This window comes from Aquarana catesbeiana, linkage group LG03 (assembly GCF_042186555.1).
Source record: "Aquarana catesbeiana isolate 2022-GZ linkage group LG03, ASM4218655v1, whole genome shotgun sequence".
Classification (NCBI taxonomy): domain Eukaryota; kingdom Metazoa; phylum Chordata; class Amphibia; order Anura; family Ranidae; genus Aquarana; species Aquarana catesbeiana.
This window is the reverse complement of record NC_133326.1, coordinates 131,747,971-131,762,937: the sequence shown is the minus strand read 5'-3', so window position 1 is coordinate 131,762,937 and position 14,967 is coordinate 131,747,971. Positions and strand designations below refer to the sequence as shown.

At 41.6% G+C, this 14,967-nt stretch overlaps 1 protein-coding gene across 3 annotated transcripts in view; it reads right to left on the bottom strand.

Annotated features, from left to right (window-relative positions):
- TYMP (thymidine phosphorylase) overlaps positions 1–14,967 on the bottom strand; it is a 65,731-nt gene that overhangs the window by 31,396 nt on the left and 19,368 nt on the right. For all 3 annotated transcript variants that reach the window (XM_073619252.1, XM_073619254.1, XM_073619253.1), the window contains 2 exons: positions 8,666–8,696; positions 6,142–6,267 (listed from right to left, as the gene is read on the bottom strand). In XM_073619252.1, coding sequence (XP_073475353.1) covers positions 6,142–6,267; positions 8,666–8,696 — 157 coding nt within the window. The remainder of the gene's footprint in view (positions 1–6,141; positions 6,268–8,665; positions 8,697–14,967) is intronic.

Sequence of the window (14,967 nt, the reverse complement as noted above, 5' to 3'; positions counted from 1 at the left end):
CACATCAAATCGCCAAAGAACACCATCCCCACAGTGAAACATGGTGGTGGCAGTATCATGCTGTGGGGATGTTTTTCAGCAGTCAGGACTGGGAAACTGGTCAGAGTTGAGGGAAAGATAGATGGTGCTAAATACAAGGATATTCTTGAGCAAAACCTAAACCACTCTGTGTGTGATTTGAGGCTAGGACGGAGGTTCACCTTCCAGCAGGACAATGACCCCAAACACACTGCTAAAGCAACACTTGAGTGGTTTAAGGGGAAACATGTAAATGTGTTGGAATGGCCTAGTCAAAGCCCAGACCTAAATCCAATAGAAAATCTGTGGTCAGACTTAAAGATTGCTGTTCACAAGTGCAAACCATCCAACTTGAAGGAGCTGGAGCAGTTTTGCAAGGAGGAATGGGCAAAAATCCCAGTGGTAAGATGTGGCAAGCTCATAGAGACTTATCCAAAGCGACTTGGAGCTGTGATAGCCGCAAAAGGTGGCTCTACATAATATTGACTTTAGGGGGTGAATAGTGCACATTGACTTTTTCTGTTTTGTCCTATTTGTCGATTGCTTTTGCAAGGCACTATATATATATATATATATATATATATATATACATATTACATGGGGTGATGGGGGGAGGGGCAGTGTATAATACATGGAAGGAGGAGGGGTCAGTGTGTATATACAATACATGAGGGTGGGGGGCAGTGTATATATTATACATGGGGGGGGTCTGTGTATGTATAATATGTATAATACATTGGGGGGGGGGTGTATATATAATACATGGGGTTAGTGTATATATAATATATGGGGTTAGTGTATATATAATACATGGGGTTTGTGTGTATATCATTTATGGGGGTTAGTGTATATATACCATATGGGGGTTAGTGTAAATATAATATATAATATAATATATGGGGTCAGTGTATATATAAAACATAGGGTGAGGGGGGGGGCAGTGTGTAATACATGGGGTGATGGGGGGGTCAGTGTATATATAATACATGAGGTGATGGGGGGGCAATATATATATATATATATCTATATATATATATATATATATATATATAGATATATATATATATATATAGATATATACATGGGGGGGGGCAGTGTGTAATACATTGGGTGATGGTGGGTCAGTGTACATATAATACATGGGGTGATGGGGGGGGCAGTGACACAGACGCATTTTTTTAATTAAATACATGTGCTTAGGGGGTAAGGGGTTTAATACTGTACTAGTGGAAGGGAGTACTAAAAGTAAACGAGTTAGGGGGCGCAAATTACTTGACTTGCCCCGAGTGCTGACAACCCACGCTACGCCACTGTGCACAACAAAAAATGTGTTTTGAATTTATTCGGATTCATTTGTCATTTGTCACAGCAGATCACATAACAATTGTACACAGTGAAAAGCTTTGATTCATGCCATCACATGCCATCTGTACCATGTGATTAGCTGTGACCAATCACAGCTAATCACAATAGTAAACACTGAATGAATAGTTTTCATTCAGAAAAAAATGGTTATTATGGTAACACTGTATTGCTCTGGTCACTGTATGTAAAAATACATTTTAACCACTTGCTTACTGGGCACTTAAACCCACCTCCTGCCCAGACCAATTTTCAGCTTTCAGCGTTGACGCATTTTGAATGACAATTGCGCGGTCATACAACTCTGTACCCAAATGAAATTTTTATCATTTTTTTCCCACAAATAGAACTTTCTTTTGGTGGTATTTAATCACAGCTGGGATTTTTATCTTTTGCTAAACAAACAAAAAAAGATGGAAAATTTTGAAAAAAAAAATCATGTTTCATAGTTTGTTATAAAATTTTGCAAACAGGTAATTTTTCTCCTTCATTGATATGCGCTGATGAGGCAGCACTGGTGGGCACTGATAGGCGGCACTGATGGGCACAGTTAAGGCGGCACTGATGGGCACAGTTAAGGCGGCACTGATGGGCACAGTTAAGGCGGCACTGATAGGCACAGATAAGGCGGCACTGATGGGGACAGATAAGGCGGCACTGATGGGGACAGATAAGGCGGCACTGATGGGGACAGATAAGGCGGTACTGATGGGCACAGATAAGGCGGCACTGATGGCCACTGATGGGCCCTGATGGGTGGCACGGATGGGCACTGATGGGTGGCACTGATGGGCGGCACTGATGGGTGGCACTGATGGGCACTTGTAGGTGACACTGATAGGTGGCAATGATGTGCAGCACTGTTGTTAAGGCACTGACTGTGGACACTGATGGGTGGCACTGTGGGCACTGATGGGTGGCACTGTGGGCACTGATGGGTGGCGTTGGTGAGCACTGGTAGGCGGCACTGCTGCCTATTGCTAGGTAGCACTGGCAGGGGGCACAGGTGGGCACTGATGATCTTTAGCAGCTTGCCGTGATCGGGACTGATGTCCCTCTCACGGCTGCCAGTGATCGGCTTTTTTTTCTTCCTCACGCTGTCAGCGCGAGGAGAAAAAATAGCCGGTTACCAGCTCTGTTGACATCACATGATCAGCTGTCATTGGCTGATAGCTGATCATGAGGTAAGGGGTCGGGATCAACCCCTTACTCCGATCTGTGATCAGGCGAGTCTCATAGATGGATTTGAAATGAAACCAACAAGATGTGCTTTAACTGCAGACTTCCAGCTTTAATTTGAGGCTATTTACATCCAAATCAGTTGAACGGTGTAGGAATTACAACAGTTTGTATATATGCCTCCCACTTTTTAAGGGACCAAAAGTAATGGGACAATTGGCTGCTCAGCTGTTCCATGGCCAGGTGTGTGTGTTATTCCCTCATTATCCCATTTACAAGGAGCAGATAAAAGGTCTAGGGTTCATTTCAAGTGTGCTATTTGCATTTGGAATCTGTTGCTGTCAACTCTCAATATGAGATCCAAAGAGCTGTCACTGTCAGTGAAGCAAGCCATCAGGCTGAAAAAACAATACAAACCCATCAGAGAGATAGCAAAAACATTAGGTGTGGCCAAATCAACTGTTTGGAACATCCTTAAAAAGAAAGAATGCACCAGTGAGCTCAGCAACACCAAAAGACCCATAAGACCACGGAAAACAACTGTGGTGGATGACCGAAGAATTCTTTCCCTGCTGAAGAAAACACCCTTCACAACAGTTGACCAGATCAAGAACACTCTCCAGGAGGTAGGTGTATGTGTGTCAAAGTCAACAATCAAGAGAAGACTTCAGCAGAGTGAATACAGAGGGTTCACCACAAGATGTAAACCATTGGTGAGCCTCAAAAACAGGAAGGCCAGATTAGAGTTTGCCAAACAACATCTAAAAAAGCCTTCACAGTTCTGGAACAACATCCTATGGACAGATGAGACCAAGATCAACTTGTACCAGAGTGATGTGAAGAGAAGAGTATGGAGAAGGAAAGGAACTGCTCATGATCCAAAGCATACCACCTCATCAGTGAAGCATGGTGGTGGTAGTGTCATGGCGTTGGCATGTATGGCTGCCAATGGAACTGGTTCTCTTGTATTTATTGATGATTTGACTGTTGACAAAAGCAGCAGGATGAATTCTGATGTGTTTCGGGCAATATTATCTGCTCATTATCAGCAAAATGCTTCAGAACTCATTGGACTGCGCTTCACAGTGCAGATGGACAATGACCCGAAGCATACTGCGAAAGCAACCAAAGAGTTTTTTAAGGGAAAGAAGTGGAATGTTATGCAATGGCCAAGTCAATCACCTGACCTAAATCCGATTGAGCATGCATTTCACTTGCTGAAGACAAAACTGAAGGGAAAATGCCCCAAGAACAAGCAGGAGCTGAAGACAGTTGCAATAGAGGCCTGGCAGAGCATCACCAGGGATGAAACCCAGCGTCTGGTGATGTCTATGCGTTCAAGACTTTAGGCTGTAATTGACTGCAAAGGATTTGCAACTAAGTATTTAAAAGTGAAAGTTTGATGGATGATTGTTAATCTGTCCCATTACTTTTGATCCCTTAAAATGTGGGAGGCACATATACAAACTGTTGTATTTCCTACACCGTTCACCTGATTTGGATGTAAATACCCTCAAATTAAAGCTGAAAGTCTGCAGTTAAAGCACATCTTGTTGGTTTCATTTCAAATCCATTGTGGTGGTGTATAGAGCCAAAAAGATTAGAATTGTGTCCATGTCCCAATATTTATGGACCTGACTGTATATATATATATATACTGTATATACAGTATATTCCATAGTTTGTGGACCCTATAAATTTCCCACACACTAAATAATATACACTGATTTGGGTTATTTTCACCAAAGAAATGTAGCAGTATACATTTTGGCCTAAATTTATGAAGAAATATATTTATTTGCAAAATGCTATAATAGAAACAAAGAAAACATTTTTTTTTTTAATTTTCGTTTTTTTTTCATTTATTTAGCAAAAAATAAGAAACTAAGCAGTGATTACCACCGAAAAAAAGCTCTATTTGTGTGGAAAAAAAAATGATACCAATTTCATATGACCGCACAATTGTCATTCAAACTGTGACAGTGCTGAAAGCTGAAAATTGGCCTGGGCAGGAAGGGGGTAAAAGGGTCTGGTATTGAAGTGGTTAAGTAAATAATTTTGTTTCATCATATTCAACGATGATCGGAATTTGTTTCGTATATATTTGCGCCCTATGTCCCAACTATGACTTAGATAAACAGAATTAAAAAAAAAACACTCATCTGTCAGAGGGGTTCCCCGCTGACAGCAGAATGTAAACAAAAGAAGAGTTGCATTAGAAATTTCTTTTAAAAAAACATTATGGGGGTCCTCCCCCAATCCATACCAGGCCCTTCGGATCTGGTATGGATTTTGAGGGGAACCCCACAAAAAAAATGGCATGGGGACGCCCCCAAAATCCATACCAGGCCCTTATCCGAGCATGCCTGGAAAGTGGGGGATGGGCGAGCGCCCCTCCCCCTTGAACCATACTGGGCCACATGCCTTCAACATGTTGATGAGGAAAAAGGTCTGTTCCCCACAATCCTGGCCCAGTGGTTGTGGAGGTGTGGGGGTAGCTTATTGGATTCTGGAAGCTTCCTTTAACAAGGGGGGCCCTAGATCCTGCCCCCCATGTGAATGAGTATTGGGTTCATCAAAAAAATTTTGAAAAGTAAATAGAAACACAAAGACAGTTTTTGGCAAGTCCTTTATTTAAAAAGAAATAAACATGTTTTTTTTTTTTTCGGGCAGGCCGGTCACCAGCATTCTTCATGATTGACGCTGAATTTACATTGGGTCAATGTGAATGCAGCGTCAATCACGAAGAATGTTGGCCACCGGCATGCGCGAAAAAATAAAATTTTGCTGCCTGCTGAACAAAAACCGGTCCCATCCAGAGACACTCGCCAAATGACAGCTGGTGAGTATACATGGGGCAGGGACACCTGGTGACAGCACCGGGTGACCATGCCACCCTATGACGTCACTCTTTTATAGTACATACTTGCCCTTATCCAAAGCACCTAGCGTGGTTCCTATCTCCATTCTCCTCCTTCTGCTTTTTGCATGAGTCATTTCTTTGTTTATGTTGACACCAGATAATCCCAGGAGATGGCCCGCCCCCAGCACACAGAAGGTGATTGACAGCCTCAGCTGTCCATGTTTCCTTATGAGACTGTGGAGAGGAGGGAAGTCTGTCCCCCTCTCTGGTCTCCGATTTCATTCAGCTCTCTGCTCTATACTGTGAAGTGTGTGACATCAGATCCCCACACCCTGCTATCTGAAACTCAGAAGTGCTGTATAAATTCACTACTTTGAATGGCTGTAGAGGAGAGAGGGCCACAGATAAACAGGTACATCTTAGGTAGGAGGATAGTTTTATCTCTCTGTATCACCTGAGGCTACTCACTTCAGGTGTATATATAAGGGTTTACAGGCAAGTTAATTTTGATTTTAAGGTTTACATACAGTTGAATGTTTTGTAGTGAATACATAACAAGATAAAATGGTGTATGCAGATGCAGATACCTAGTGTTTAACTTTAAATGGCTAAACCTTTTGTTTGTACATTGGTTCCAGAGTACTTGTACATTTCTGAACCTCTCGATATCTGGGATTAGCTGTAAAGGATAGGGATTAGTCATTGTTTATTTTGATTACCCAATTGACTGTCTTGAACTTGGCCTCTCATTGTCTCTTTCACCACATGCCTGATCTCCTGTGATGATAGTGGTAATCCATTACGCTTCTTACCAATTATATCAGCAATTCGAAACTGGAAAGTATCTTGAAAAGACAACAAGAAAATAATAAATCAAAAACATATGCAAGTATTATAATGACTCATACAAAAGTAACAACACTGGACATTTTTACAGCGGCTATTTTTGGCTTGAGGCATTTTTTTTCTGCAGGGGTGTTTTCTGGCTGGGAAAAAAAACTAGTGAGGAGTTTTTCAGCCTTAAAAACGCTCTCTGAAAAAAGCTGAAAAACGCGGCTAGTCTGCATTTATGAGCGCTTTTGAGTCATAAGCTTTTGTGGGAGCACAGTTTTGCTAAAAAAAAAGCTAAAAAACACAAACTCTAAAAAGCGCTACTGCAAAAACGCTGCAAAACTCATTCTACAGCTACAGCTTTCTACAGCTAATGCTACTGACGTTTTTATAATGCCCAGTGTGCATGAGGCCTAAGACACAGGTAGTACCCTCTACTTTAGGTAGGTTCTAGAAGTAAGACTTTTGTAAGTGCAGGTAAATTTAATCAGGCTTAGCTGTAAGCTAGGCCTGTTTGTTTTGATTTGTGTGGGCTGGGAGTGGCTCAGAGTAGGCTGGTGACTCACAGATAGCATCATCTTTCACGTTACCTCCCTCTGGCTTTTAGAGGATTCTAGAAGAGAGGAGGGGAAGAGAGGCGGAGCTGTCTGAGGTGTCTCAGGTAGCCCTGACCAATCCCCAACTAGGAATGGCAGGGGGCAGGCCTCCTTGATATACCCAGGGTCAGCCCAGCTGAGGAGGAGTTGTCAGGTGGAAGAAGCTGCAGATGGAGCACTAGGTTGTTGGGGCCTTTGAGGCACTCCCCAGTCTAGGGGGGGTGATCTTGGGCCTGTGGAGTTCAGGTGCAAGTCGGAGCCTTTCTGAGAAACAAGGGAAAGATCTGGAAGGAGGCACAGAGAGGAACCGAGAAGAACAATGGGAGCTAGTGTTGTCGGGCAAGTCTCCAGGAGGGATCCACCGGAGTGCAGCCAGGAGGGCTGGTGAGTGAAAGGCACAGTTGGGAAAGCTGGGGAGGCATGCCAGAGCGAACTGGGAGTGTGCAGTCTGAGATGGATGTGGAGCCAGCAGGAGAGACTGTGGTGTCATGGATAGTGAAGTAAGGCAGCTGCAGTCAGGAGGGCTGACAGGACCTGAAGAGGACTGACTGGAAGCAGTAGTCCACCATAGGACAGCTAGCATTAAACATACTTTTCTTTGACTATATGTTGCTACACTAAAGGGGCCCGCAGTCCCTGCCTGAAAATGGCAGTTGCTAAGGCTGGACAGAGTCAGGGTTGGACCTACCATGTGCTAGCTGTACCTGGAACCAAGTATTGTAGAGGAGAGAAACAGTCCACAAATAAGTGTTGTGCTGGAGGAGGCTGGAGCTCCATAAGAGTAAATAGAGGTTCCAACTGATCATTTAAATGATTCTACTATTGATTCTGGGTATCCCATAATTTCCCTTACCCTATCCAAGTTAGAAATCCTTCAATAAAATACAAAACAAACACACGGGGACTGTTCATTGTCTCTAAGGTGAATGGGAAATGAATGCCAGGCAAGGCCACAATATCCAGCAGCCCCTCACAGTTTGCTTAAGTGCGCATGTGCCGATGACGTCGGCACATGCAAATACAGGGATATCTTCGAACTCCGCTGGATATCTCCGTTCTGGTTATCCGGTGTAGCTACAGGTAAGCCTAATTATAGGCTTGCCTGTAGTAAAAAGTGGTTCTAAAGGGTTTACAACCACTTTAAATGCAAAAGCACAATGTAAAAAAATTCAGTTATAATTATGTATCTTTTCCTTCAGTGTTTTGGTGTTGTTCCAAATCCAATTTCCTGCCAGCTGAATAGACTGGATACACCTTTAGGAATTACGGTAATTTGTTTAAGAAAAATTTTCCATCCTGCCTCTTCGAATATTCTTTTGTTTTTTTTTAACAGGAAGTGACATTTCAGTAAAGTTTTTATGAAAAAGGAGTTTGTGCATTGGCACAGTTTACTCGCAGTGCACATCAATGGCTGTGCAATCAGCGTGGCTTGCTAGTGTGAACTAGCCCTTAAAGTCTATCTCCAGGCAACACTTTGATTTATTTTTTTGGCCAGAGTGTGAAAAGCTATGAGCACCTGTCAACAATTTTTGTCTGTTTGTGATTTTTCTTCACTCAGACCAAACAAGAATCACGGCAATATTTTCTAGGTGAATGGGGAAGGTTTATACATGATAGCTAAATGTTATAATATACAATTTAGATGTGCAGATGCCCAGATTATGTACACAATATTGCTGTCTTAATACATGCTACATAGTTCTATACTCAAAAGAAAATTTGCAGTAGGAAACATAAGAATATTTCATGTTAAATACATCTGGCAGTATGCAGTATAACATAGCAGTAAAGTATAGTACAATATCCAAAACCATACCATTACATCCCTCTGCTGTTGTGGTTGCCATCTGAAAAATAATAAAAAGAAAATGAAAAATAGTTTTATATACATACTAGAGCTGCACGATTCTGGCCAAAATGAGAATCGCGATTTTTTTGCTTAGAATAAAAAGATCACGATTCTCGTGACGTAAAATCTTTCACATTATACAGAAAAAAATTGGGCGAACTTTACTGGTTAGTTTTTTTTTTTTTTTTAAATTCATTAAAGTAATTTTGTCCAAAAAAATTGCATTTGAAAGACCGCTGCACAAATACAGTGTGACATAAAATATTGCAACAACCACCATTTTATTCTCTAGGGTGTCTACTAAAAAATATATATAATGTTTTGGGGTTCTAAGTAATTTTCTAGCAAAAAAAAAATGATTTTAACTTGAAACCAACAAATGTCAGAAAAAGGTTTAGTGTTTAAGTGGTTAAACTTTTTTCACTAACACACCAAGTCTATTCCATTGACAAATTGCTACAATGTTTATACTTAAGTTCAACTGATAGGCCCCTTTCACACGAACGGATCGTTCAGGTCTGCCTGTCAGTTTTGACGGTGGACCTGAACGGGCACTCCATGTAAGGCTATGGAGCGACGAATGTCAGCGTTTTTTTTCGGGAGCAGTGATTTTAATAATGCTTAAAGTGAAACAATAAAAGTGTAATATTCCTTTAAATTTCGTACCTGGGGGGTGTCTATAGTATGCCTGTAAAGTGGCGCATGTTTCTGTGTTTAGAACAGTCTGACAGCAAAATTACATTTCTAAAGGAAAAAAAGTCATTTAAAACTACTCGCGGCTATAATGAATTGTCGGTCCGGCAATATACATAAAAGTTCATTGATAAAAACGGCATGGGATTCCCCCACAGGGGAACCCCGAACCAAAATTTAAAAAAAAATGCGTTGGGGGTCCCTCTCAAAATCCATACCAGACCCTTCAGGTCTGGTATGTATTTTAAGGGGAACCCCACGCCAAAATTTTTTTAAAAAATGGCGTGGGGTCCCCCCAAAAATCCATACCAGACCCTTAACCGAGCACGCAACCTGGCTGGCCGCAGGAAAAGAGGGGGGGCGAGCGAGTGGCCCCCCTTCTGAAATGTACCAGGCCACATGCTCTCAACATTGGGAGGGTGCTTTGGGGTAGCCCCCCCAAAGCACCTTGTCCCCATGTTGATGGGGAGAAGGGTCTGCGGGCGGGGGGCTTATTGAAATCTGGTATCCCCTTTTAACAAGGGGACCCCCAGATCCCAGCCCCCCGTGTGAATTGGTAATGGGGTACAACAAATGTACCCTTACCATTTCACAAAAAAGTGTCAAAAACGTTAAAAAAAGACAATAGACGGTTTTTGACAATTCCTTTATTGATGTCTTCTTCTTTCCCCGCTTCTTCTTCCATCTTCTTCTGGTCTTCCTTTGGTGTTCTTCTTCTTCCTCCATCTTGTTCTTCCCCCGCTTCTTCCTCTATCTTCCTCCGCTTCTTCCTCCGGTCTTCTTGCCTGGCATCTTCCTCCGGTCTTCTTCTCCGCTTCGGCTTCTGGACAATCCGACTCAATGTGAGTCTACCGCTGTGTGACGCTTCTGTTCAGATGACAGCTCTTATATAATGGAGGGCGGGGCCACCCGGTGACCCCGCCCCCTCTGATGCACGGGGACTTCCCTATGGCTTTCCTCGTGGTGTCAGAGGGGGGCGGGGTCACCCGTTTATGTAATGTGTCCTTACATTTTAAGGGTTAAAGCCCAACTCCCCTCCCCCCCACACACACACACTGTAAGGGTTAAATGCTCATTAACTCTTGGGAATCAGGAATAGGATATAATACTTATCTTACTACTTGCTCCAATAGGTTCCAGTGCTTATCTCCAGGTTTGTGAGTGGTTCCTTGCCAAAGTTGCGTACATTTAGCCATGCATTGTACTTGATGAGATCATTTAGAAGAGGCTTCAGGGAACCATTGGCACAAATGGAGGAAGCCTGCTAGAACAAGGAGTAAGGTATTCCTCATCACCCAGATCTAAAGAGCATTTGATCAACCCTTCCAGTATGGGCAGGAAAGTGGATGGCTGATGGGTGTTTTATTTTTTTGTTTTTTATTGTCATTCTTGGAGTTGGCCTTTAAGGTTAAGGCGCAACAATCCATTTACTTCCAACATCATGTATTATGTAAACTACGTTGACAATATTGTTATCATCTGGGATGGCAGAGAGTCATGGATACATGAATTTGTGACCCACTGCAATAATAATGATATTTGTCTTTGCTTCACTTCCGTCACTGATAAAGACACAAGGCAACCATATTCTTGCCAAAAACTAAACTAAACCCACCGCTGGAAATTTGTTTCTCCAAGTTCATGTATCAACGTTGCCAACATCCACGGTGGCTTAACAACATCCTTAGGAGTCATTTTTGTAGACTCAATATTGTGGAGCAAGCATAACCCCACTAATTCTGACAATTCTGAGATACGTTTTATTAGTCAGTTCCATTCTCGCCAGAAGATGGAACACATATTGTGTAAACATTGGCCCCTTCTTAAACAGGATCAGCATCTTGAGTCTGTTATACCGGACAAGCCCAAGTTTGCTTATAGAAAGGCTTCTAGTAAAGTAAAGCAAACTGGCTCCGAATAAGCTTAAAGCCTCGTACACACGGTACGATTGTTGGCAGGGGATTGTCTGTTGACAGACTGTTGTCCTAAAATCTTACCATTAGTACGCTCCTTTTGACATGTCCAATTTTCGGCCAACAAATGTTGGATGACAGGGTAGTAAATTTTCAGCAGACAACGGCTTGATGTCAGATTTTCATATGGCCAGTACACAAATCCATTGCACAACAGTTGAAAATACAACCACGCATGCTTGGAATCAATGCTCACCAAACATGAAATTAGCAGAAGGGGCCCAAAGTGTGGCGCTCAAGAGCTGAAATTCCTCGTAGTACATCACTACTTTCCTGTGTGTGGCACGACAATTGTGTACCATTAGTATGCAAGACAAGATCCAAGCACACCCCCTTTTGACAAAAATCAGACGCTCGGTTGGCCAACAATCGTACCATGTATGAGGCTTAAGAATAAACCGCAGCCACTTTTGTCATCTCTACCTACCTTTCTATCCATTATAGGCATGTATCAATGGCGTAAGCCCCTGTGCCTGACTTGTTGTTCTGTCCAGCATGGACAGAAGAAATTCTAAACTAAAGGCAAGACCTACAAGATCAAGGAATTCCATACATGCTTATCTGAGTATGAGTTCTATTATTTATCCTGTCCTTGTGGTCTACTTTATGTAGGTAGAACCATATGAACTCTTCGGTTTAAAGAACATCGCTGATTTATCAAAGATAAACACTTTAGGCACTTTTTAGAACATCGTGGTAAATTTACAGACAATCTTAGGGTCCAGGTTATTGAGGCTATGCCTAGGGGTCTTCCTGTGGCTGAACATTTCCAAAAACTATGCCAAAGGGAGACCTATTGGATATTTGCCCTAGATGCTCTATCTCTGGGTGGTTTAAATGAGAAATTGGAAATCAATTCTCTTTAACTGTTTTATGTAGAGCATCTATACAATATCATTCATAGACCTTCCTCTTTGTTTCAAGTTTTCCCCTTTTTCAATACACATTTAATTTAATTTAATTTTAATAAATATTAATCGCAATAAGTCCTATATTCTAAGCAGATGTATTTTTAGCATGTTATTGTCATGATATACATGGTATTGTTATTTTTTATTTTTATTCTGTCTTATTATTTCACCATTATAGTTTATCGTTCTCATTATGTTGCTGGTTCTCTTAGGCTCATACCACCTGACTACCAATGTTCTGGTTTTGAGCGCTGTCTCAAGTCCCCCCTCTTCCCCATTCATTTCCATGCTTACCTATAATTTTTTGGAGTAGCCACATTGATAAGTGTAATTCCATGAATGTATTCCCCCTTTTGAATACCCTTTTATATACAGTTGTGCTCATAAGTTTACATACCCTGGCAGAATTTATGATTTCTTGGCCATTTTTTCCAGAGAATATGAATAACACAAAACATTTCTTTCACTCATGGTTAGTGTTTGCCTGAAGCCATTTATTATCAGTCAACTGTGTTTTCTCTTTTTAAATCATAATGGCAACAGAAACTACCCAAATTACCCTGATCAAAAGTTTACATACCCTGGTGATTTTGGCCTGATAACATGCACACAAGTTTACACAAAGGGGTTTGAATGGCTATTAAAGGTAACCATCCTCACCTGTGATCTGTTTGCTTGTAATTAGTGTATGTGTATAATAGGTCAATGAGTTTCTGGACTCCTGACCCTTGCTTCTTTCATCCAGTGCTGCACTGATGTTTCTGGATTCTGAGTCACGGGGAAAGCAAAATAATTGTCAAAGAATCTGCGGGAAAAGGTAGTTGAACTGTATAAAACAGGAAAGGGATATAAAAAGATATCCAAGAAATTGATAATGCCAATCAGCAGTGTTCAAACTCTAATCAACTAATCAAGTGGAAAATGAGGGGTTCTGTTGAAACCACGCCACGGTCAGGTAGACAAACTAAAATTTCAGCCACAACTGCCAGGAAATTTGTTCAGGATGCAAAGAAAAACACACAAATAACTTCAGGTGAAATACAGGACTCTCTGAAAACATGTGGTGTGGCTGTTTCAAGATGCACAACAAGGAGGCACTTGAAGAAAGATGGGCTGCAAGGTTGAGTCGCCAGAAGAAAGCCATTACTACTCAAATTCCACAAAGTATCCCACTTACAATACGCCAAACAGCACAGAGACAAGCCTCAAACCTTCTGGCACAAAGTCATTTGGAGTGAGGAGACCAAAATTTAGCTTTTTAGCCACAACCATAAACGCTACATTTGGAGAGGAGTCAACAAGGCCTATGATGAAAGGTACGGTGGTGGATCGCTGTTTTTCTGGGGATGTGTCAGCTACAAAAGGCACAGGAAATTAGGTCAAAATTGTTGGCAAGATGAATCCAGTATGTTATCAAAAAATACTGGAGGAACATTTGCATTCATCAGCCAGGAAGCTGCACATGGGACATACTTGGACATTTCAACATGACAATGATCCAAAACACAAGGCCAAGTTGACCTGTCATTGGCTACAGCAGAATAAAGTGAAGGTTCTGGAGTGGCCATCTCAGTCTCCTGACCTCAATATCATTGAGCCACTCTGGGGAGATCTCAAACGTGCAGTTCATGCAAGACAGCCCAAGAATTTACAGGAACTGAAGGCTTTTTGCCATGAGGAATGGACAGCTTTAGCATCTAAGATAAAGAGCCTCATCCAAAAATACCACAAAAGACTTTAAGCTGTCATTGATGTTAAAGGGGGCAATACATGGTATTAAGAACTGGGGTATGTAAACTTCTGATCAGGGCCATTTGGGTAGTTTCAGTTGTCATTATGATTTAAAAAGGGTAAACACAGTTGATTGATAATAAATGGCTTCAGAGAAACACTAACCATGAGCGAAAGAAAAGTTTTTGTGTTATCATTTATATTCTCTGAAAAATGGCCAAGGAATCATAAATTCTGCCAGGGTATGTAAACTTATGAGCAAAACTGTATATCCTTGTCCCTATATATTTCCTATACATCACACTTGAATATTGACCTCCAGATTATACCTTTTTTACAGTCTTTTATTTTTTATATATCCCTTTTTTTTATTACGGTATTTACTTATTTTTTTACAAAACTTCTTTACCAATTTTTGCCTCTATTTGTGCTCTGAGGTTCTGCTGGCACTTATGGTTCCACGAGCATAGACCATCCCCTTTGTTTTATGTTTGTCTTTTCGTTTGTAAATTAAGCTTGTACTCTTGTTGTTTGTCCCACATTAACTCAGTTTTCTCCTTTTGGTCTCATTATTATAAATTTTTTCCCCTCTTATAAGAATCTGTCATTTAGCAGATGTGTTTTATATAATGCTGCCATTGCCGCCATTGCTCCCACCCTTAGTCCCGCCTTAGTTACTATAGAAACCTTACATCTGCCCTTAATCCATGGTTATGAAGAAGGAGCTAGAGCACATGCTCCGAAACGCGGCACCGCCGCCCTCTGGCTTCACACCTGGGTGCCTAAATTTCATGCTGGCTCCGGCAGCACGGCGGCTCTTCCTGCTTTCTTGACACACTGCTCCACACCGCTGGTTGGCTATGGGATACACTGCCAGGATAGTATAGGGAGAACTTCTCACTGGGAGTCTTTCTTAATCTGACGAGCCTGTACATTTATCACTTCTTCTAAGTGTTTTTAA